General features: G+C 41.2%; 1 protein-coding gene across 4 annotated transcripts in view; it reads right to left on the minus strand.

Moving 5' to 3' along the window:
- LOC5572617 (MAGUK p55 subfamily member 6) overlaps positions 1 to 24,365 on the minus strand; it is a 185,607-nt gene that overhangs the window by 10,822 nt on the left and 150,420 nt on the right. For 3 of the 4 annotated variants that reach the window (XM_021845986.1, XM_021845984.1, XM_021845987.1), the window contains 5 exons: positions 5,333 to 6,007; positions 1,651 to 1,908; positions 1,380 to 1,590; positions 1,146 to 1,316; positions 911 to 1,074 (listed from right to left, as the gene is read on the minus strand). In XM_021845986.1, the coding sequence (XP_021701678.1) occupies positions 911 to 1,074; positions 1,146 to 1,316; positions 1,380 to 1,590; positions 1,651 to 1,908; positions 5,333 to 6,007 (1,479 nt within the window). The remainder of the gene's footprint in view (positions 1 to 910; positions 1,075 to 1,145; positions 1,317 to 1,379; positions 1,591 to 1,650; positions 1,909 to 5,332; positions 6,008 to 24,365) is intronic. The other variant, XM_021845985.1, reaches the window with a different exon arrangement.

A 24,365-nucleotide genomic window follows, 5' to 3' on the forward strand; every position in this document is an offset into this window, starting at 1 on the left:
TCTTTAAAAAGTAACAATATACCTATTTTCTTATGTAATGGACTGAAAAATATGGAGAAAATTTCATTATAAAACGATAAGAACAAGAAGTGTTTAGAAAAATGTGTCCGGCAAAATCAGACCACTACTGTAACGCCTTCTCCGATAAAAAGCAGAGAAGATATTTCATTAGGGTAGAAGCACCGGTTTTGGCCATAAACCAGTTTTAGCCATAGTGGATTAAACACCGTTTTACATAGCCAATCTGCATGAAACCTTTTGTGTTTAGTAGATCATGTTCACAAGATAGAGCAACATTCATTTACTCGTCCGAATTGATTCAAAACATAAGAAAAAAAAATTTCTTTATAATTTTCACTCCCATACACCTAATTTGACCACTCTCATGAGAAATCAATGTGATTGGCCAAGTTAGGATTCGAAGTTAAATCTCTGGCCGAAACTGGTTCTGGTTGCCTATATTGACCAACAATATATTCAAAGCGAAAAAATGGTTTTAGCTTAGTTTCGAAATTTTCATACATAATATGGATTGAAAGCTTGCATTTGACATATTTGTAATTAAATACGGCTTCCCATATAATATATGTTGACACCCTCTCTTAGACTGGCCAAAATCGTTGCTTTTACCCTATATATTTTAGCATCAATCCGAGCTGGAGTAGATGTGTCCTGAAATAAGATTGTTGGCAATACTTTGATTGGCAGATTATCTCCCAAAATAAAAAGAATGATTTTGACCTTTTGTCGTCCATCATCAATACCGGACCAGACTATATAAATATGCTTGTCAATCGAATTAGGGAGAAACTTTTCACAAGAAAACATGTCATGCAAACGTTAACATTAAACAGGACTTTTTTCACTCAAACCACACTGGACAAAGGCCTTCTTCAAAGTTTCAACTCACCGCTAAACTCCTCACCGACCCGTGCGCCGATCTACGTTCCGAGTAGAGCTGCTTCAACTGTTCCATTCCGGGCGCTGCGACGAAAATTACGTATGGCATAAACTCGGCACTGTTGTGTAGAATTTTCAGCGCCGTCGGTGAACAATCCAGAACGCACATTTTTCCTGAAAAACATCATGATCAAATGAGCATTAGGTATACATAGAATGAGGTTGAAGATGTTGCAGCAATCAACCTGATCGAATGACATCCCGAACTGAATCCAAATGAGTGCCGTACAAATTCCCATTATGTTCCCCGAACTCGAGGAACCTGTTCTCCTTGATCTCCTGTTCCATGGTCTCCCGATCCGTAAACCAATACGCTTTTCCACTCTCCTCCAGAGGTCTCGGCTGACGAGTTGTGTCTGTGAATTGATAAAGTCTTGAGTGGTGGATTACTCGCAACGAACAACAAGTGAACATCTTACGAGGCAACACCGAACCGAACTTGTCCGGATCGCTGTTGATCAGACGGTTCTTCAGCGTTCGTCTGCCAACGCCCGCCACACCGATCAGCACCAGAGTTTTTCGCTTGAACGGGGGCATCTTGGTGACCTCTTCGTACAGCATCAGATCAGCCTTGTCGAATTCATTGTTCTGCTTGGTTTTGTACATTGTTTTGCGCTTCTTCTTGGAAATCTACGATTGAAGAATCATGTTAAGCCCCTTACAACAAAGTAAGGATTCCGAACCACTTACCCTGGTACCGCATATGCTAATCTTGTGAACGTAGTCCGCTTCCGGAGGCACGTACGCCTGACGGCGTTCCTCCAGTTCTTGCGAGGGAATCAACCCGATGGCGTTGTCTTCTCCCACGTGACGCGCTTGCCACCAGTTGGGATCTTTGACGTTGATGATCTGCAGAATGTCACTACGCTGGAATGCAAGGCCAAGCTCTTGGCACGGCAGTAGATTGTCCTCCGCTGGGTCGTAGTCGAACAAGGCACGCATGTAGCACTGAAAGTTTTGGGGAGATTTTGGGCATTACTTGGTATTCATTGAGGTGGTCTAACAGATGATTTAGAAGACATTCCTTGAACAATTCGCTTTCTAATATGTACAACACGGTTGTGTGACAGTGATTATCGATTCAAACCTAGTAAAATTGTTCCAAGGAATGCCCCTTCCAAATCATTCTATCTAAGCTAGGCCCTGGCTTTTTTTCAAATTTTACATACATACAGTGATACATTGAAGAAGTGCACTTTTAGTCTACGAAGAGTTGGTGGTTTTGTACTACGGAACACACTGTCTATAGAGGTGGGTGTCATTGACAAATCCACATTCAAAGTGTGTCCATCATCCTTCATTAGGTGCGCCCAAGCAGTAGATTGGTCGGTTGGATACAAATATGAACGCAAAATAGCAAACGAATGCACTCAACAAAGCATAACGGAGTAGAATGTTAAAAGCTTGTAAGTAGAACCAATATTACCGATGCATCTAACCAACAACTTTCGGAACTTTCGCAAAATATTCTGTAAGCATTTGGAGCAGCTTTGGCAAGCTTTTAGTGGACAAGATTCTGAAGAAGCTAATCGAAGTTTCTGGAGAAGATTTTGAAGCATCGTAAGATTTTCTTTTTTCAAGCCTAGAAAAAGCTTCTCCAGGAGCTTGGAAAAGCTTCTCCAGAAGCTTGGAAAGTTTATTCAGAAGCTTTTGGAAAAGCTTTTCCAAGCTTCTGTAGAAGCTCTTCAAAGCTTTTGTAGAAGCTCTTCCAAGCTTCTCTAGAAGCTTTTCCAAGCTTCAGAAGAAGCTTTTCCAAGCTTCAGGAGAAGCTCTTCCAAGCTTCAGGAGAAGCTATTCCAAGCTTCTGTAGAAGCTCTTCCAAGCTTCTACCAAGCTCTATGGAGAAGCTCTTCCAAGCTTCTGGAGAAACTTCTTTTCCAAGCTTCTGGAGAAGCTTTTCCAAACTTCTGTAGAAGCTTTTCCAAGCTTGAGGATAAGCTTTTCCATTTTCTGTAGAAGCTTTTCCAGCTTCAGTAGAAGCTTTTCCAAGCTTCTGTAGAAGCTTTTTCAGTTTCTGTTGCAGTTTTCCCAGCTACTTGAGCAGCATATCCAGCCTCTGTAGAAGCTTTTCCAGAAGCTTCTGTAGGCGCTTTTCCAAGCTTCTGTAGAAGTTTTTCCAAGCTTCTAAAGAAGCTTTTCCAAGCTTCTGGTAAAGCTTTTCCAAGCTTCTGTAAAAGCTTTTCCAAGCTTCTGTAAAAGCTTTTGTAGATGATTTTCCAAGCTTCTGAAGAAGCTCTTCAGAGCTTCTGGAGAAACTCTTCCAAGCTTCTGTAGAAGTTTTCCCAAGCTTCTCGAGAAGCTCTTCCAAGCTTGAGGATAAGCTTTTCCATGCTTCTGAAGAAGCTCTTCCAAGCTTCCGGAGAAGCTCTTCCAAGCTTCTGGAGAGGCTCTTCCAAGCTTCTGGAGAGGCTCTTCCAAGCTTCTGGAGAAGCTCTTCCAAGTTTCTGGAGAAGCTTTTCTAAGCTTCTGGAGAAGCTTTTCCAAGCTTCTGGAGAAGCTTTTCCAAGCTTCTGGAGAAGCTTTTCCAAGCTTCTGGAGAAGCGTTTATAAACTTCTGTAGAAGCTTTTCCATGCTTCTGTAGAAGCTTTTCCAGCTTCTGTAGAAGCTTTTTCAGTTTCTGTTGCAGTTTTTCCATCTACTTGAGCAGCTTATCCAGCCTCTGTAGAAGCTTTTCCAAGCTCCTGTTGACGCTTTTCCAAGTTTCTCTAGCTTCTGTAGAAGCTTTCCAGCTTCTGTAGAAGCTTTCCAGCTTCTGTAGAAGCTTTCCAGCTTCTGTAGAAGCTTTCCAGCTTCTGTAGAAGCTTTCCAGCTTCTGTAGAAGCTTTCCAGCTTCTGTAGAAGCTTTCCAGCTTCTGTAGAAGCTTTCCAGCTTCTGTAGAAGCTTTCCAGCTTCTGTAGAAGCTTTCCAGCTTCTGTAGAAGCTTTCCAGCTTCTGTAGAAGCTTTCCAGCTTCTGTAGAAGCTTTCCAGCTTCTGTAGAAGCTTTCCAGCTTCTGTAGAAGCTTTCCAGCTTCTGTAGAAGCTTTCCAGCTTCTGTAGAAGCTTTCCAGCTTCTGTAGAAGCTTTCCAGCTTCTGTAGAAGCTTTCCAGCTTCTGTAGAAGCTTTCCAGCTTCTGTAGAAGCTTTCCAGCTTCTGTAGAAGCTTTCCAGCTTCTGTAGAAGCTTTCCAGCTTCTGTAGAAGCTTTCCAGCTTCTGTAGAAGCTTTCCAGCTTCTGTAGAAGCTTTCCAGCTTCTGTAGAAGCTTTCCAGCTTCTGTAGAAGCTTTCCAGCTTCTGTAGAAGCTTTCCACCTTCTGTAGAAGCTTTCCAGCTTCTGTAGAAGCTTTCCACCTTCTGTAGAAGCTTTCCAGCTTCTGTAGAAGCTTTTCAGCTTCTGTAGAAGCTTTCCAGCTTCTGTAGAAGCTTTCCAGCTTCTGTAGAAGCTTTCCAGCTTCTGTAGAAGCTTTCCAGCTTCTGTAGAAGCTTTCCAGCTTCTGTAGAAGCTTTCCAGCTTCTGTAGAAGCTTTCCAGCTTCTGTAGAAGCTTTCCAGCTTCTGTAGCAGCTTTTTCATCTTCTGTAGAAGCTTTTCTTCCAGCTTCTGTAGAAGCTTTCCAGCTTCTGTAGAAGCTTTCCAGCTTCTGTAGCAGCTTTTTCATCTTCTGTAGAAGCTTTTCTTCCAGCTTCTGTAGAAGCTTTACCAATTTCTGTAATAGATATTAACACTTCTGTTTAAGATTTTCTCAGATTCTGGAGAAATTTGTCTAAGCTTCTGGAGAAGTTTCTGAAGAAGCCTTCCTCATTTCAAATTCGGGTAATACTGTTTCAAGCTTTATCTAATTTATTTAGCAAAGCTTTTCTATAGCTTCTGGTGGAGTAAATCAAGCTTTAGAAGAAGTTTTTCAAGATACCTGTAGAGCCTATCATGTGGAAGAATTTCCTCAAAATTTTGACTGTCTGGTGAACAGCAGATGTAGTTCCATATCAACATATTCTTTAGAAACTTGGACATATTTTGAAGTTGGTCTGATGCGTACTTCGGTTTGTTAGTTAATATAGTTCTTTTAAAAAAAAATAGTATTTTTTATTTGCATAAATGTTAGCTAAATCATAAATAAATTTTGCCGCATTTGAAGTTACTGCATAAATAAGCGCATGTTCAGCAAACGATAAATCACAAAAACAGACTAAGAAACCAAACTCATAATCTTCAAATCAGAAGATAACTCTTCTCAACTAAAATCACACACTTCAACAACGGAAAGTGAAACTAAAGTGCTCTCAGTTCAACAAAACTCCTAAACAGAAACAAGCACTCTAACGCCAAACTAAAGCTACACACTAACTAAAGCCTAGGCATAAATAGAAACGAACCATAAAAAACACTCAACTTACCGTCAGTTTCTTCCCCGAGTCAATATTTTTCTTTACCTGTCCACCACCCATCATGATCCGAGCGGATTTCATCTCCTCCTCCAGGCTGGGACCGATCTTGAGCGTGACCGATTCCTTGGCCCGGGAAATTTCAGTCTGTAGATCTTCCGGTGTGTTCACCTGGACTCCGTTCACCTCCAGTATGACGTCACCCGGGTGCAGCAAACCCTGCCGATCGATCATCCCGCCAGCAATAATTCGGGCCACCACCAGCTGATCATGCTCGTCGACCTCCACCGTTAGCCCTAGGGGTTCATTGGGGTTCCGCCGAATGCCTACCATCTTGATCGTTTCCCCGGGCATCCCGTTTCCGGCCGTCGTTACGGTTGCTGCCGTTGCCAGCGAATAACCTCCGTCTAGTTCGGAACTTCCACCGCCGGGAGAATCCGGTGCCACTCCTCCGTTCGAAGATTTGCTTGGAGAGGGGTTCTTCAACCGCTCTACGACAGTCTCGCCGACCTCGTCGTGCGCCTCGATCAGAGCCCGGAAGTGCGGATAGCGAAATATTCGCGCTAGTTCACGGGCATGCGGATTCCGTGACAAACTGCACCGGTCGACCACTTCACGCAGCAACGGGACGTTGGACAGTCGGATCGGCTTCAGCGGTGGTGCAACGTCTTCGAGTTTGTCCTGGATCTGGAATTGGGTGGGGCAGAACGAGAGAAGAAAATGTTAGCTGTTGTTTCAATTTGTTCAATTTGGGCTTGGAATGGGTCAAGGTGATGCGTGCATTCGCTTCAATGATTGTGGTGACGAAATCTTCGGGCATGAAAACAAAATTTACTTCAATGAATTATGTACCGAGGAACATAAGAGGCAACGTGACGACGAAAAATAATTGCTCTGTGCTCGTACAGAAGCTTGCACGGCTGCGATCTATGTAAAGCGTGTGGAACGTGATCGTTCAATGGCTGAGGTATACCTTGAATGGCTACCGAAACACAACTGAGTCGCTGAGTGAGGAATATGTTTTTCGATCGGTCGTGATCACGGTGAAACATACGAACATGGGCGTAGTCAGGATTTCTGTCGGGCATGGCTGGTGGCGACTGAGTTTCTTAGAAAATAGGAACATTATACATCAAGCATTAAAAATGTACAAAAAGGAGACAGGTATTGCTCGTGGCCAGGGATTGAATCTTGAGTAAATTGAGAGTATCTCTCACTTATCACTCTCTATGATCTAACAATTATGATCAGCAACACATCATCTTCTGTTACAGCTCTGATTGGATCGGTAGGATAACAGTGCATGATATAACCCCTCAAAACAAGTTCCAAACTTTATCATGTCAGTAAAATAAAACGCCAACCCACAGTTTTATCATCGCTCTTTTTTGAGGCCCTCGCTCGCTGCCATTGTTTATTGTTTAGCTTATTACCGTTTTGCTTCGAAATCCGGACACTTAAGCACTTTGGAGCATTAAACAGTGGTTTCGTTTATACATTTGGAGTCTAATGAATATTTTTTTCTGCTTATTGTCGAAATAAATATTATTTTCGCCTGTTAGTTGAGTAAAAAAAGCTTAAAGTTTGGAATAAATCACTAAAAATATAGAAAAAGGAAAATGCGTTATGCTTCGAAATCCGGACACTCTTTGGAGAGTGTTTCGAAATCCGGACACTTTTGCTTCGAATTCCGGACACTTGGATATTATCATTAAATAACATTTTTGAAAAAATACATGTAAATAAAGCATGTTAAATGTTATTTTTCTTTGGAAGTAATATTCCTATTTGTTTTGCTTTATATTAAATATCTACAATATTACACAAACCATTTAATCAGTGTGTAACAGAAGGTCTTGATCCTTTTAATTTTTCCGTTGACTCTTACGTTCGTTATTTTTAATTTTAAAAGCTAAGTAATTGTTTATTGGTTACGAAAAATTCACAGTTGTGTTGAAGTACCAATGGTGTGTGATAAATTAATATACCGGTCGTTGAGAATTTAATATGCATCAGCAATCTATTTTCGGTAGTTTAATCTCCAAATGAAATCTAAATTCTATGCAGAACATAGAAGAATGCAATTAAAAAAAGGCGGGTTTCAACAATTCATTCACCTGGTATTTGTACTGTTGATATTTTTCTAGGTCTCAAATAAGTGATGCTACAAAAATCGATGATTCCTATTCTCAGCAGATAAATAAAACCATTGAATATGCAATGAGGTAATCCGTTGAGCATGTTCACTTTTAATAACCAATGAGTGGTTGTGGTTTGACATTTAAATAATTAACTTAAAATAGTATGTAGTTAACATACTCAAATATGATGCTTTTTTGTGGTACGCACAATTGACTGGGGCCCAGATAGCCGTAGCGGTAAACGCGCAGCTATTCAGCAACACCAAGCTGAGGGTCGTGGGTTCGAATCCCACCGGTCGAGGATCTTTTCGGGTTGGAAATCGTACCTGCCACACGATATACGCATGCAAAAATGGTCATTGGCATAGTAAGCTCTCAGTTAATAACTGTGGAAGTGCTCATAAGAACACTAAGCTGAGAAGCAAGCTCTGTCCCAGTGAGGACGTTACGCCAGAAAAAGAAGAAGAACAATTGACTTATTGTGAGCGAAGGTACTGGAGCACATATACCGTGTTGATTCTAAGTGTGCGGATGATTTGAATCCCGGATACCGACCTTGAATCACCCAAAAATATTGTTTCGACACTTTTTATGCTTGGAGAATGTAGAAGACATCGTTATTATGGATTCTAGGTAAACAAATAGAATTTGGATCAAAAACACCTAGAAAAAGACCAGTTTCCGGCTTTCAAAGCGACCGGCAATTAGATGCAGCACGGTATCGTACTATTTCATTGAACAATTTGATTTCTCTGTCCATGTGGGATCGAAAATCGGAGTTTCACTTTGTAGTTCAATACGTTTTTAAGATAAAGATTTACTTCACAATTTCTTCAATAAAACAATCAATTACAAATAATTTTCAGAACAATTGTTGAATCATATAAAACATATATATTGTTAAAACACATTATCATATCATTATCATCCTATAAATGTGTTTTGAAGTCATTCACAGTTCATCTTCACATTGGGAATTGATTTTTAAGGTGAAGATAAATCTAAGCCAAACCTCAAATTTTCAAGAGCACGGATCTGGAGAACCAAACATCCGTTTGAGCTGAAAACTTAATCGATTGGTCACTCGCTGGTGGCTCAAACGGATATTTGGTTCTCCAGATCCGTGCTCTTGAAAACTTGAGGTTTGGCTTCGATTTATCTTCACATTAAGACTGAAAACAATTTCTATTCGTTAACCATGTATGGAACATAGCTATATAGTTCAATTATAAGTGTTTGATTACCTTTTCTTCAAGATTAAGCACTTTCACGTCATTTGAAACCACCAGGCAATAGGGAACATATCAGATTTCTATAATAAACATATCAAGAGTTAACGGAAGTGTCCAAATTTTGTTTATTACTACTTACCAGAAGCTTTAAACATGAGCGTCCGGCATTTGAAACATATCAGAATTTTGCCTCGAAATCCGGACACCTGTAATTTGTATTAAAAACACGCAATTTATCCATTTTTAAGACAATTCCACTACATGTCTCACTTACTCGAATACAATATCAACCGTTTAGAACATAAAACAACGTGTATAAGCTTTTGAACTTTGAATAATAAGGAAGAATAAATTCAACTGAATCTTAACCAACTGGCTAAGCAGTGCAAAAACAAGTACGTACGATGACAAGCGATTATGTTTTTAATGTTTTTCCGGTAATTTTCGCCACCTACTACGATGCAAATACATTTGAAATGTTCAATTTTAATGTATTATTTGATTGGAATGCTAACATTTACATTTGATGTTATTTTCAACAGCAGAAAATGCTGAAATTGATCAGAGTGTCCGGCTTTCGAAGCGTCCGGGAATTCGATGCAAAACGGTACAATTTGCGAAACATTGCCAATCATGGACCGATACAGATGTGATGCTTTTCGCTGCTTGCTTTGATCGAGCTTGAATCAATTGAGAGCGAATTCTGCAAGGCCTGCAGTTGTTTGGAACTTTGTGAGTAAATTCTCTAAAAAATCCAGGAGGCATTTTTAAAACAAACCCTATAGTAATCTCTGATGATACTTCTTTTGAAATTCCAGATGAATTCTTGGGAGGATCTCTAGGGAGTTAGTTCCTGGGCAGAAAGCTACCTTGTTATCTGATCAAATTATCAAGATATTCATTGAAAATAAATTCAATCGAATCCCTGGATCCTATAGGATTTTCCGAAAGAATTTTCATAAAAACATCGAACGGGTTTAGAAACAAAACGTCGAAAGGACAAAAGGTCAAAAACAATTTGCTTGGTAGGAATTTTGTCCCTTTGACCTCATTTGACCTTCTGTCTTTCGACCTTTTGTCATAGATTCGTGAGAATTAATTATTTTTTTCTTTTGAAATATTAATCGAGAAACATTTTGAAAAACTGCAGAAGAACACTACCCACCATAAATATGGACAGCACTGATTTGTTACCAATTTTGCTGCTACGTTTTGCAAGCTTGCACGTGAATACAATATATTTTAGTAGGTTTTAGGTGACTTCGGGATAGCACAACCCACCGTATATATGTAATCGCTCCATCTAGTATTGCAACGCTTCAGTTGAATGTTTCTACACTCATAAAAATAAAGTATCACCAGAAAGGAAATTGACCATGAAATGTTTCAAAATCTTCATAATTTGTAATGTTCTGGTTTTAGAAATTTGGTGAGGACCTAAATCTACAACAACAGTATCTTCATAATAGTTGCTCAGAAAACCGAAAACAAACCAAAGTTGCGTGACTGGTTTTAAAATTACAATGCTGGCAAGAATAAAGTAAACTATAGTTGATTTCCATACAAAATAGAAAAGGAGATTTGTATCACAACTTCCTGCATTATAATTTACCTGAAATTTGAGCTGCATGTCAGAAACAACATTTGAAGTTCAATACATAAGAAACTAATGAAATCCTATTCAACAATTTTGAAGTTGTTAAAAAATATCATTTTGAGAGATATAAAAAAATGTTCGAAGTGAAATATTTGTAAAGTATGGATTTTTAGAAGAAAGTATGTTTCTATAAACTTGTACACTTAGACAAAATTCAAAACTTAGTGGAATATAATATTATACAACATAAAATCACTTTACATTATTGTTTTTATTTATTTATTTTTTTTATTAAATATCTAAGTATCAAAATTGCTTGCCAAATAGTGCTGTCTCATATTTCTTCTGAAAAATTTTGCTGAAGACACGAACTTTCTAGGTGGCCAGGATGATGATCTATTCTAGCCTGCTAGAATATTACCAAATTTACACGCACACAAGCGCCATGTAGCATTAATATTAACAACCAAATATTCTTCTTCTTCTTGGCATTACTTCCTCACTGGGACAGAGCCTGCTTTTCAGATTAGTGTTCTTACGAGCACTTCCACAGTTATTAACTGAGAACTTTCTTTGCCAAAGTTGCCATTTTCGCATTCGTATATCGCGTGGCAGGTACGTTATACTTTACTAAGTGAAGGAAATTTCCATTACGAAAAGATCCTGGACCGACTGGGAATTTAACCCAGACACGTTCAGCATGGCTTTTCTTAGTAGCCGTGGACTCTAACCACTCGGCTATGGAAGGCCCCACAACCAAACATTGCTGTATCAAATTTCTGAAAAACTTTGCTGGAGACATAAATATTTTTGGCTATTAGGATCATGAGATAGAGTTTGCTGGAATATGACCAAATTAAATGTACAATATAGAGCTTACAAGCTCACTGCTAACCAAAAAAAAAAACTGCCTTAAACTGTTTCCAAGCTTCCGAAAAACTTTGATAAAGACACGAACATTGTTGGTGGCCAGAATCAGACATTAAATCCTGCTAGAATATGCTCAATTTTCTAGGTGACCAGCTAGAGCCTTCTAGAAAACGACCAAATTTACATAAACACTAGCGCCAACTAGCGGCAAAATTACTAATCAGACAGTGATTCCTCAAATTGCGTTCAAGCTTCTGAACAACTTTGTTGTAGACACGAATTTTCTAGGTGGTCGGAATAATGAGCTAGAGCGGTAAAGTTACTAACTAGACAGTGATGCCTCGAATCGCTTTCAAATTTCTGAACAACTTTGTTGTAGACACGAACTATCTAGGTGGTCTGGATCATGAGCTAGAGTCTACTATAATATGATAAAATTACATGCACGGTAGCGCCACGTAGCGGCAAAATTACGCATTAAAAATTTCACCTGATGAACGCCATAAGGCTTCTGAACAACTTTGCTGAAGTCCGTAACTTTGTGGAGAGTAAGGATTCCGAGATATTTCATCATAAATATTATGGCTTTAGGTGATGCTTAACGTTTTGGAGGGTGCTGCAATATTCAACTGGGGTGTTGCAATACTAAGTGATGCGATTCCATACTTATGGTGGGTAGTGTAATTCGCAGACGATAATATTAGATAAATCAGCGCAGGAACTCCATGAAGACTTCTTGCAGCTTTTCCCTTAACGAATTTCTTCGAAAACACAAGAATGAGCCTTTGAGGTTTTGCTTGCAAAACCTTTGACAAATCCAGAAAGCTACTGAAGAAATCGTTGGAAAACTCTCAAAATAAAATACAAGTATAGTATCTAGTACAATTCACAGGAAATCATGAGAAAGTTTCTGAAGATGCAACAAACTCTCGATTGTTTCCTTATTTCTAGGTTGTTTTATGAAAGAAATCTCAGAAGAATTTTTTTGGAAATCTTTAGAGAAATTTCTTGAGGGATACCTTGCTGACAAAATCTGGATAAATTTTTTGAAGTATTCCAAAGACTCTTTTTTGAAAATACTTAACCCATTAACGCCAGAATTATTTCACTGATTCTTTCTATAGTATCGCTGTATGGTAAAAAAAATGTGAAATCCGTCATTTAAATGTAAATCTACGGTCACATTTTTTGCGGTACACAGTGGGTCATATGCACGCAAAATAATAAAAAAATAAAAAAAGACTTGAATATTTTAGCAAATGTTTGAAGGTGGTATGGTGCAACAAGAAGTGGCAAGATTTTGTGAAACATAATCAAAAGGTAATAGTATGTAAACATAAATAAAAATAACAAAACGAGGTTTGATTGAAAATGAAGAAAATTTATGGTTTCGCTTAAAATTCCCAGAAAATCCTCAGATGGCTCAAATGGGATTCCTGCATGATTCCCAAGAGTAATTCTCCAGGATCCTCTCAGAAGTTTTAATTGTTTGTCAAATAATTCTCATGTTTACCTCCGAACTTACACCGGATTCTCTCAGAATTTTCAAATAATTTCTACAGGACATTTACAAGAATTTTAGGTTTCCATTAAGATTCCCAATGTATTTTCAAACGAGTTGCTAACAATTTCCAAAGTATTTCTACAACATTTTCACAGTATTCCAACATTACTCAAACAGAAATTCCACAGTATTGCCACTGAAAGCACAGGATTCCCATACAACAATTCGACTGGAATGCCATAATTCTCACTGGAATATCAGCAGACAAAATGGAATACCAGTAGTCAAACTGGAATATAAGAATTTTAGGATCCACGCTGGAATCCCAAAATCCACATTGAAAATCTAGCATGTATAGTGTAATCCCACGAACTACAGTGAATTCTAAGGAAACTCGAAATCCCCAATATGCACACTGAAATCCTATGATCCACACCAGAGATCCAGGATCCACACTGGATTCGCAGGATTTTTACAGGAATCCAAGAATTCACACCAGAATCCTACGATCCGCACTGAAATATCAGGTTCAACACTAAAATTCCAAGATCCACGCTGACACACTACAGTCCCAGGACTCACACTGAAATACAACAAACAAACTGGAATCCCAATGTCCTCATAAGAAGCCTATAATTTACAATGTTGTGACTACAATCCACATAAGAATCTTACAATCCACACTGAAATCCTAGGATCCAGACTAAAACACCAAAATCCAAATTACAATCTCAGAATCCACACTGGAATCCCAGAATCCATATTGGATTCCCAGGTAAAACACTAAAATCCTAATATCTACATTGAAAACCCAAAATCCACTCTAAAATATCGTAATCCAAGCTGAAAGACACTGAAATCCCAGGATCCACACTAGAATATCAGGATTCACAATGTACTAATATAACTCACACTGAAATCCCAGAATACACGGAGTATCTGGTATCCTACGACCCACACTGAAATCAAAAGATCCATACTTAAATCCGAGAATCCACACTGGAATTCCACAATCAACACAACAATCATAGGATCCATACTGTAACAACAGGATTCACACTGGAGTCCCAATATCTTAACTGGAATCCATGCATCTATACTGAAATCGCAACTTCCACACTGGAGTCCCAGAAACCATAATGAATTCCAAGGATCCATACTGGAATCCAAGGACTCGCACTCGAATATCAGTATCTACACTGAAATCTAAGTATCTACACTGGAGTCACAGCATTCACACTGGAATCCCAAGGTCCACAATGAAATCTCAGGACTGGATTCCCATGATTTATACTGGAATCGCAGGATCAACACTGAATCTCAAGATTCACATTTTGATCCCAAGATTTACACTGTTATCAAAGCATCCACTCTGAAATAAATATCCAGGCAGGAATCTCAGAATCCACTCTTTGATCCCAAGATCGATACTGGTTTCCCATAATCTACACGAGGATCTCAAGAACCACAGTGGAAGACTAGCATCCACACAAAAATCCCAATACCCACAGAGGAGGCCAATAATCCACACTGAAATACCAAGATCCATAATTTCAGGAAATTCTGTAGAGATTATTCAAGCAAACATTGGAAAAAGTTTCCTGGAATAGTTGCTTACCATGATGATAGGTAGGAATACCTGCCTTTCTGTAAGAATCTCTAAGACAATTTTTGAATTAATTAACTCATGACGCGTGGTAAGAATGGATAAATAATGAAAAAAAAAAATCCGCATACTCAGGTGGGTTTCGAACCAACATCTATTCTATGCTAGACTTTACCAACTAAGCTATCGAGCCACTTATTAAATAATTAAATTCAAATTTAAAGTGGCTCGGTAGTTGTTAGGATTAGATATTTTTCCTGAATATTATGAATTTAAATTCCAATGTAGAATCCATCTCCATAGTATCAAATTTGCGAACTGATCGAAACGCACCTTTATATAGAACGCATTTCTATTATGTATTTTTTTGGCGGTTTCGCGCCTCCTTTTTTTGCCACTCTCGCTCAGGCCGACCGGTCACCAGTTAGCTATAGTACAATAAACCACCACAGTGAATTGACCTTACTTAATAAAGTGCTCTTATTTTGCCAATAAATCGGTTTTTCGTCAAGTATTCGCGTCGTTCCAAGTGATCAGTGATATTTCCGAAAATTACGCCCGTGATTAAACCCCGTACAGAACATTTTGGTGCCGTGACCAGGATCACGGGTGTGTAGTGATATCACCTTTTGGAGCGGGTACAACGACGCTGATACCTAACCCCATCACCCGTCGGGAGGAGTTCCCTAAGGATTGCAGGACCGTACATAAATACAAAGCCTGTTTTTGGACAGGTACATGTGAGTATCTGTCCATTATTTCCCATCCCCATTGTACGGTGCTTCCTGGGTCGTTTTTTGGATCGATTTCAGCCCATTTGCGATTCGCTTGCTGCTGGGTGGCACGAGGTTGCTGTTGTTTCTGCTGTGTGCTGTGTGTGGTTATCCCATCTTCCCGCTTTGGATTTCTCTCGCTGCAATAGGTTGTGGTCCGCGGCGATATTGATTGTATCACTCGGAGTGCTAAAAGGAATTTAGCCATCAAATCGCCGTTCAACCGTCATTAGCATCCCAGCTCAGGTCGCATATAACCTGCAACAGCAGACTGTGTGCACAAGGTGTGCGCATTCGGGGATCGACATCACGATCGAGGTTCCTGTCTAACTTGATAATACAAGGCTTGTCTTTGGACAGGCACAGGTGAGTGTCTGTCCAAGCATTTCATATCCCCCTTTCGGTACTTCCTGGGTCCTTTCGATCATTACAGCCACCTGTTGGAATTCGTCCGGCGCGCACGATGTCGGAGAAGAAAATGAAGCAGAAGGAACTCAAGCGACGCAACATCATGGATTCGATTAGCCGCATCGATGAGTTCCTGAACAACTTCAACCCTGAACGAGACTCCCAAGAGGTAGCGATACGTTTGAATCGGTTGGACAAACTGATGGAAAACTTCGAGGACATCCAAGGTGAATATGAGACGTTCGATGATTCCATGGAATTTTTGAAGGGTAATATGAGCATTAGGGCAAGGGTAGAAGAGCAATATTTTCGGGTTAAAGGCGGTCTTACATCCCTGCTTCCTCCCCCCGTACCAGTCGCAACGCCAGCAATTTCATCCGTGCCAGCAATCTCCCATTCAATCGGTGTGAAACTTCCAACAATCACGCTACCTCAGTTCGATGGTGATCTGAACGAGTGGTTAACGTTTCACGATTCCTTTAGTTCGCTGATACATTCGTCGGCAGATATCCCGTGTATCCAGAAGTTCCAGTATCTTCGTTCCGCATTGAAGGGTGACGCACTGAAGTTAATTGAATCACTAACTATCTCCGCCGTGAATTATAGCGTGGCATGGCAGTCTCTTCTGAATCGCTATTCCAACAAATATTTGTTGAAAAAGAAGCACCTGCAAGCAATTACGTGTCCACAAAAACCGCTTGCGAAATCCGCTTCCAAACTTTGTGTCGTCGTGGAGGAGTTCCAACGGCATGTTAAAATTTTGGAACAATTGGGTGAGCCAACAGACCATTGGAGTAGTTTGTTGGTTCATTTGCTTTGCTCGAGGCTTGATGAGCAAACTCTCAAGGATTGGGAGGAATTCATCTCGGCTGGTAACGATCCAACGTATTCCAATTTGGTTGAATTCCTCAACAAAAAAATACGCACACTAGAATCCCTATCGATCGCTGCTGATCACTTCGCACCCTCCATTCATAATAAGCATATTCCCCCCTCAAAGCAAACAAGGTCGTCGCAAGGTCCCCCTTCATCTCGAATCAACAGCTACGCTGCAACGGAAAACTACCTACCTGGATGCCATGCATGCAGCCAACAACATCTGTTGGTAAAATGTCCCGTCTTTGAGAAAATGCCCCTGAAGGATAGGCTGAATTTGGTGAACGCCAAGAAGATATGTAGTAACTGCTTTCGGGGAGATCATTTCGTCCGCAAATGTTCTTCCAAATTCTCCTGTCGTGTTTGCCAAAAACGACATCACAGTTTGCTGCATCCCGGGTTCGATTCACCAACTAGCAGCAACGGAAATTCAAACACTGGTCAAGCTCCACCAACTCAGTCAACCAACGTGGCACGATGTGAAGTCGAAGCGATCTCTGTACCAACTGAACAGTCGATTTCTTCCAACTCGGTATCGGACCCTCGCAGCGTGAATGTATTTTTATCCACCGTCGTACTTATCATTGTAGATGGGTACGGGAGAGAGCACTTAGCGCGAGCATTATTAGATTCGGGTTCACAATGCTGCCTAATGAGTGACCGACTCTGCCAACAATTGCGATTGGTTAGACGCCGAATAAATCAACCCATTTTCGGTGTCGGTGAAGCACAGATTCGTGCTGTTGGCTCGGTTGCTACCGAAGTTCGATCACGATTCGATAAGTTCGCCATTCCGGTAGATTGCTTAGTTCTTCGTAACATTACGACGAACCTACCAGCGGTTACAATCCCAAAGAACAATTGGTCCATTCCGGAGGGCATTAACCTTGCTGATCCCGACTACAATGTGTCACGGAAGATAGATCTGATTATTGGCGCCGAACACTTCTACAACTTCCTAAAGGGTGGTCGGATCAATTTGGGCGAAACATCACCCACGCTTGTGGAGAGCGTATTTGGATGGCTTGTGTCAGGAAAATCGTCATATACTCCAACTACCCACCCCCCACTGTGTCATATTTCCACCCTTGAATCGCTAGATAGACACATAGAAAGGTTTTGGCAAATAGAGGAGGTTGACACGAAGGTTCTTTCCCCAACGGAGCAGATTTGCGAGGATTTCTACAAGCAGACGGTATCAAGGGATTCTGCTGGCCGATATGTAGTCAAATACCCAAAAAAGGAAGGATTTTCCCAGATGATTGGTGATTCGTACCCCAATGCTTTTCGACGGTTGGAAGGTCTCGAGCGCAAGCTAGACCGAAATCAAATTCTGAAAGAAAGGTATCACGCATTCATGGCGGAATTCATCAACCTTGGGCACATGCGTGAAATTCCCCCTGACGAAAAACTACCCCCAACGACATGTTTTCTCCCCCACCACCCTGTGTTAAAGGAATCGAGCTCGACCACAAAAGTTCGAGGCGTATTTGATGCGTCAGCGAAAACCAGTACAGGGTACTCCCTAAATGATGCGCTTTTGGTCGGTCCTGTTCTGCAAGACGAGCTCTATTTGATTGTACTGCGGTTCAGGAGGTACAGAATAGTTTTGCTGGCGGACATAGAGAAAATGTACCGTATGGTCCATATGCACCCTGACGATCAGCCTCTCCAATGCATACTGTTCCGCTTCGGCAAGGATCACCCTATCACCAGGTACGCTCTCACCACTGTAACGTATGGATTATCCCCATCGTCGTTTTTAGCGACACGAACGCTGCACCAATTGGCCGACGACGATGGTAGATCGTTCCCCCTAGCAGCAGATGCCCTCAAACAAGATTTTTATATGGACGATTTCATCCGAGGAGAGGATTCCATTCCAGCGGCTATTCAACTACGGCAGGAGATGACGAAGCTACTCAATCGTGGAGGTTTTCGGCTGAGAAAATGGTGTTCCAATTTCCATGAGGTCCTCGATGGAGTTCCCGAAGAAGACCTTGCCACTCAATCGAACCGAACATTCGATCCTGACGAGGCAATCAAGACGTTAGGACTCAGTTGGGAACCATCGTCGGATCAGTTTCGCTTCGACATCAACGTAGACATGAAGGACGGGCCCATAACTAAGCGCAAGATTTTGTCGGAGATTTCAAGGTTGTATGATCCGCTTGGCTTGATTGCACCAATAGTTGTGAGAGCCAAGATTTTGATGCAACAATTGTGGATGCTGTCGCTGGAATGGGACGAGGAGGTACCCATCGAAATTCAAGCTAAATGGAGGACATTCGTCAACGAATTACCAAGCCTATCTAACTTCCGAATCGATCGATATGCTTTTGAGGAAGGGGATGTGCAACTGCATTGCTTCGCAGATGCATCCGATGTTGCTTATGGGGCGTGCGTATATGTGCGGACGGTTGGATCCGGTGGGGACATAAAAGTCGAGCTTCTTACTTCAAAATCCCGAGTGGCTCCGTTGAAGAAGCGTAGCATCCCCCGGTTGGAATTATGCGCTGGACAAATCGCTGCTCAGCTCACATCGAAGGTTCGGACTACTTTGGAAATTGGAGCGAATTCCGTTTGGTATTGGTCCGATTCTATGGTGGTATTGCATTGGCTCCGTTCACCACCCCAAGCGTGGAAGACGTTTGTGTCGAACCGTGTGGCGGATATCCAAATTCTCACCCACGGATCCAAATGGCAGCACGTACCCGGAACGGAGAATCCTGCGGATATTGTTTCGCGGGGAATGGCAGTGGAGCAGTTTACGGAGAGTCAACTTTGGAGACATGGACCTAACTGGTTGCGGGAGGGAGAGGAACGTTGGCCGGAACAAAATGCAGTTTGGAGAAACGACGACAACGATGAGCTTCTGGAGCGGAAAATAATCACCCTCGCAATTCAAACCCCGCCACCACCCAACCCAATAATTACCCGATTCTCTTCATACCATCGTTTGCTGCGAACCATTGCTTATTGCTTTCGTTTCATCAACAATGCCCGGATGAAACAAAAGGGGAGCTCAGATTTTTTAACAACCGAGGAGCTCGAGCACTCAAAAATTGCGCTCGTTAAAATGGTTCAAACTGAGTGCTACCACAATGAACTCCGGCTCTGAAAAGGGGACAGTCGGTCGCAAACCAGTCCTCTCTGAGACTACTGAATCCATTTGTTGATTCATCTGGCATAATCCGAGTCGGTGGCCGGCTCAGACTGTCTGCGCAGCCATATGAAACAAAACATCCTATTTTGTTACCTGGATTCCATCACTTCACAAAACTGCTTCTGACGTCGTATCACCGCAAGCTGCTACATGGCGGTATTTCGCATACCCTTGCTGTAGTTCGGAATGACTTCTGGCCAACCAACGGCAGGAGGGCCGTGCGCAGCACACTTTGGAATTGCCACCGCTGTACACGTGTTAACCCCCGACCAATTAAGCAGCCTGTAGGTCAAATACCTGCAGCCCGTATCACACCTAGTCGTCCGTTTTCATCAACAGGTGTTGATTACTGCGGACCAGTATTGGTCAGATCAAAAATTCGACGTTCAGCTCCCACCAAGGCCTATATAGCACTGTTCGTATGCTTCAGCACTAAGGCTGTTCATATTGAACTCGTCGGCGATTTGTCTACGCAATCCTTCCTCTCTGCTTTACGTAGATTTATTGCTCGCCGTGGGTTACCCGAGCACATCTACTCGGATAATGCCACAAACTTCGCCGGGGCAAAACACGAACTTCATGCTCTCTACCAAATGCTCAATAATAGAACCGAAAACGCTCGTATCGCTACCAGTCTCGCAACGAATGGAATCAACTGGCACATGATTCCCCCTCGTGCTCCCAACTTCGGCGGCCTATGGGAGGCCGCAGTTAAGGTGGCTAAAAAGCACCTCGTTCGCCAAATAGGAACCAGTTCGTTACTGCAAGAGGACCTGGAAACAGTGTTGGTGCAAATTGAGGGGTGCATGAACTCCCGTCCTTTGGTCGCATTATCGGATGACCCCAACGACCTTGAAGCCCTTACTCCGGGACACTTCTTAGTGGGCTCGAATCTACAAGCTCTTCCTGAGCCGGACCTGCGAGAAGTGCCAGTCAACCGATTGGACAGATACCAGCTAGCTCAACAGAAGGTGCAACAGTTCTGGTGCCGATGGACATCCGAGTACCTGAAAGAACTCCAACATCAAGCTACAATGAACCCACGAAAGGTCGACCTCAAGGTTGGTCAAGTAGTGATCGTCCAGGATCAACAGCTTCCGCCCATTCGCTGGCCATTAGCCCGCATCATGCATCTTCACCCTGGCCAAGACGGCGTGGTGCGCGTAGTGACCATACGCACCGCTTCGGGACTCTTCAAGAGGCCAACATCAAAGCTCTGTCTTCTACCATCCACCATGGAGGACGATATCGCAGGAAACATCGCAGATGATCCAGCTAAGTGAATTATTTTATTCTTTCAATGTGTGGGCCTCGTGGCCGTGTGGTTAGTGTCACCAGGCATTTAAGCGCATCGTGTCATGGGGTGTGGGTTCGATTCCCGCTGCAGCCATTGAAACTTTTCGTTAGGAATGTTTCTCTGCTGTGCCACTGGAGCATGCTTGTCCGTTGTCTAGTGTTAAGTTACAGTCTGTGCAGCTAAATGGCTGAAGACGGTGTCCGTGTCTTTTTTTTTTTTTAATTAGAATAAGATTGATTTGAAATATTCATTTCGGTGGCCGGTCTATGTTAGGATTAGATATTTTTCCTGAATATTATGAATTTAAATTCCAATGTAGAATCCATCTCCATAGTATCAAATTTGCGAACTGATCGAAACGCACCTTTATATAGAACGCATTTCTATTATGTATTTTTTTGGCGGTTTCGCGCCTCCTTTTTTTGCCACTCTCGCTCAGGCCGACCGGTCACCAGTTAGCTATAGTACAATAAACCACCACAGTGAATTGACCTTACTTAATAAAGTGCTCTTATTTTGCCAATAAATCGGTTTTTCGTCAAGTATTCGCGTCGTTCCAAGTGATCAGTGATATTTCCGAAAATTACGCCCGTGATTAAACCCCGTACAGAACAGTAGTTTAATTGGTAGGTAACGCGTCTAGCAAACAAATGCAAATCAGATTACCAAACAACTCAACATATGTGTCAATAAATTTTTGAATGTTTTTTTTTTTTCATTTCTTAACCCGTATAGGCCTGAGTGGAAGCAAAAATACTGAAACCCTCACCGCTCAGAGAATTCTTAACGGATTCAAATGATTTTTTGTCAGTCCACTGGCCCACATATCTAGTTTCTAGAAATGGCCAGAGGAACTTGGAAATATTCCTGTGGCCGGAGTTATTCCGGTGGGTCACTGGGTCAAGTCGGGTAAAAAAGGGCTATTTTTGGGACATGCAAAGTTACTTTTATTTATTTGCAATGACAATCATTTTAATTTGCATAAATCATTAAGAATTGACATTCAACATTATAAATAAAGAGTTTTGCACCGTTTAAAATATACCGGATGTGGTCATTCGGACGTAATGCCTGGAAGAACCGGCTATAGATTTGTTGGATACTAATTCGTTTCAATTCTCGAAAAGAAGAAATCAAACATAATTGTCACAGATGTTCAGATACAAATTGGCCACTTTATCGTAAGTTTGAGGCGTCTCAGGACCCAAAAATGCTCATTTGTAGGATAAATCATATGCAATACTCATAGTTATCCAATTCATTCGTTTCTCAAAAGGTTTACACTGATGCACTGATCTTAAAATTCCATCATGTAGTGGCCACATTATAGCGGATTCTGGAAAAAATCTGTGACTTGAAATTTGCCTAGCTCAAGGGGCACATACGCACAGTACCTTTCTCACCCGACCTGACCCAGTGATCCACCGGAATAACTTTGAACACAGGAATATATCCGCGTTCTTCTGTCCACTTCTAGAAACTAGATATATGTGCCAGTATACTGACAAAAAATCATTTGAATACATTAAGAATTCGCTGAGCGGTGAGGGTTTTAGAATTTTTGCTTTCACTCAGGCCTATACGGGTTAAACAATCTCAAAATTATCTCAAATAACTCGCCAGAAATGTTTTCCAAAGAAATCTCCTGCCCTCTCTGGCTACGCCCTTGCACACGAGCTACATATCGTGCTATGACGTTCGGTTCAGGTTCCAGTTTTCATGGACAATGCATTTGAGCGAATTCGAGGGGCAGGCCGGAGCAGAGCAGAGCAGAAATTAAACTAGCTAATAGTCTCGTTTACTGGCAGTGAGATAGGCAGCTGAGTGGGCAGAATCGCACGAGATCAACAACAGTTTGCTCGATTCGGTGAGTCATGACTTAGAATCTCTCTGTCAGGTTGTTTGTGGACAGCTGTTCTGGTGGTAGTCGTTTTCTTGAATACGTGAGCATGAAACGATCAATCTCAGGGATTGAAAAATCGAAAGTGATTCAAGAACGATGTGAAGCACAAGAGTTTATACAAGTAGGGGGAGATCCTAAAGTACCGGCAGCACAAAATAGCATACATGATTCGAAAATGGAAAATATATTGTCCAATCAAGACGATATATGGTAACGATCAAATTTTGGACCCTTCTAGGAAGTGATCCGGAATTTTCGATCCAAATAACTAATTGCACAGCATAGCCAAGTAAACGAATATGCCAAAATTCAGTCATATTTACCTAAGTTGAAATATAAAAAGAAAGAAATTCTTTTTAAGAGAACGATATTTGCGTAAAAAATCACATTCTTGAAATACGCATGCATTTTTTGAATAATTACAAATATTTGGAAATCGATAATAGTTTTGTTATCATATAATGCCGTTTCATTGTCAATGATGTTATGAAAGCTTGTGTTGGATCATCGTTATGCTTATGCTTTAGACTAATAAATATATTTCACTATAAGAAAAATAAGAAAAATTGAGCTTGATACGACTTTTACGTGAAAAAACACAATCACAAACCGGGCATTTAATTAAAGCTTCAATTTTCGCTTTTCTCCTAAACCTCCACCCATAAACGCGTACGGATCGCGTGTTTCAATTTCACCGAATCGCAATTTTCTCTTCACTTTTAATCTAAACTGTTTTTGTTTAGCATTCAATTCAACTTCACCGCCAAACATCGCGCATCCATTTGTAGGGGGCACCCCTTTTACACGGGGCCATGACTTTTCGTATGGCACCCCGCCACAACAACAAAAAAAGTTAATGCCCGGAATAAAATTGCTTTCTGCAAAAACTCTTAGTTTTGAAGGTGTGGCGATGCTTTAACACGCGAAACCCCTTGCTGTTGGAAATGTGCGATGCAGATTAGAAAACCAGGAAAGTTTAATCATTTGATGGAATCACACCGTTCGTGCCAAGAAACTAATCTGGAAGAGTAGTCATCGGTTATTTAAACTAAACTATGAAGGGATTGAAATTGAAATACAACGATTACATTTTACTTGAATAAAAAAATGCTTCCTCTGGTTATTATACATAACACCAAATTAAATTATCCGCATCCTTTCATTAGCCTTAACGCTCAAATCTGTAGATTTAATTACTGGAGGAAAAACATGAAATCAATGAACTGCTATAGATATTTCAGATAGCATTAAGGTTTCAACAGAACGGAAGAATTCGTCCGGTCCGAATCAGCGCTAGAGGAAATGCCCTCAAGGAAGAGGCCCATCAAGGCAATTAATCATTCCTGATGGTGGTTGCAGGAACGAACCCTTTTCTCTTTCCTTCAGATCATCACCATCATCTTTTCTAATTGGTATCGTTTGAGGATACAAACCTGTTCCTTTTTGGTTGGGCACCCGGCTAGGTGTAAATAGGCGAAGAACGAACGAAAGATAAATCTTATTCTCCAACGCGCAACGGAGATTCTTCGCGGATGAACACAAAGGATGTAAGTACTGTGTTAACACCTTTGGTGACGATGCTTGATCTCTTCCTTTGAGAGATTGTTTTTATATTCGGTGATAAATTAGAAATACGTTAGGCGGTGATTGCATGCCACTCAATTAGGAGCAA

This window comes from Aedes aegypti, chromosome 2 (genome assembly GCF_002204515.2).
Source record: "Aedes aegypti strain LVP_AGWG chromosome 2, AaegL5.0 Primary Assembly, whole genome shotgun sequence".
In the NCBI taxonomy this organism is placed as follows: Eukaryota; Metazoa; Arthropoda; class Insecta; order Diptera; family Culicidae; genus Aedes; species Aedes aegypti.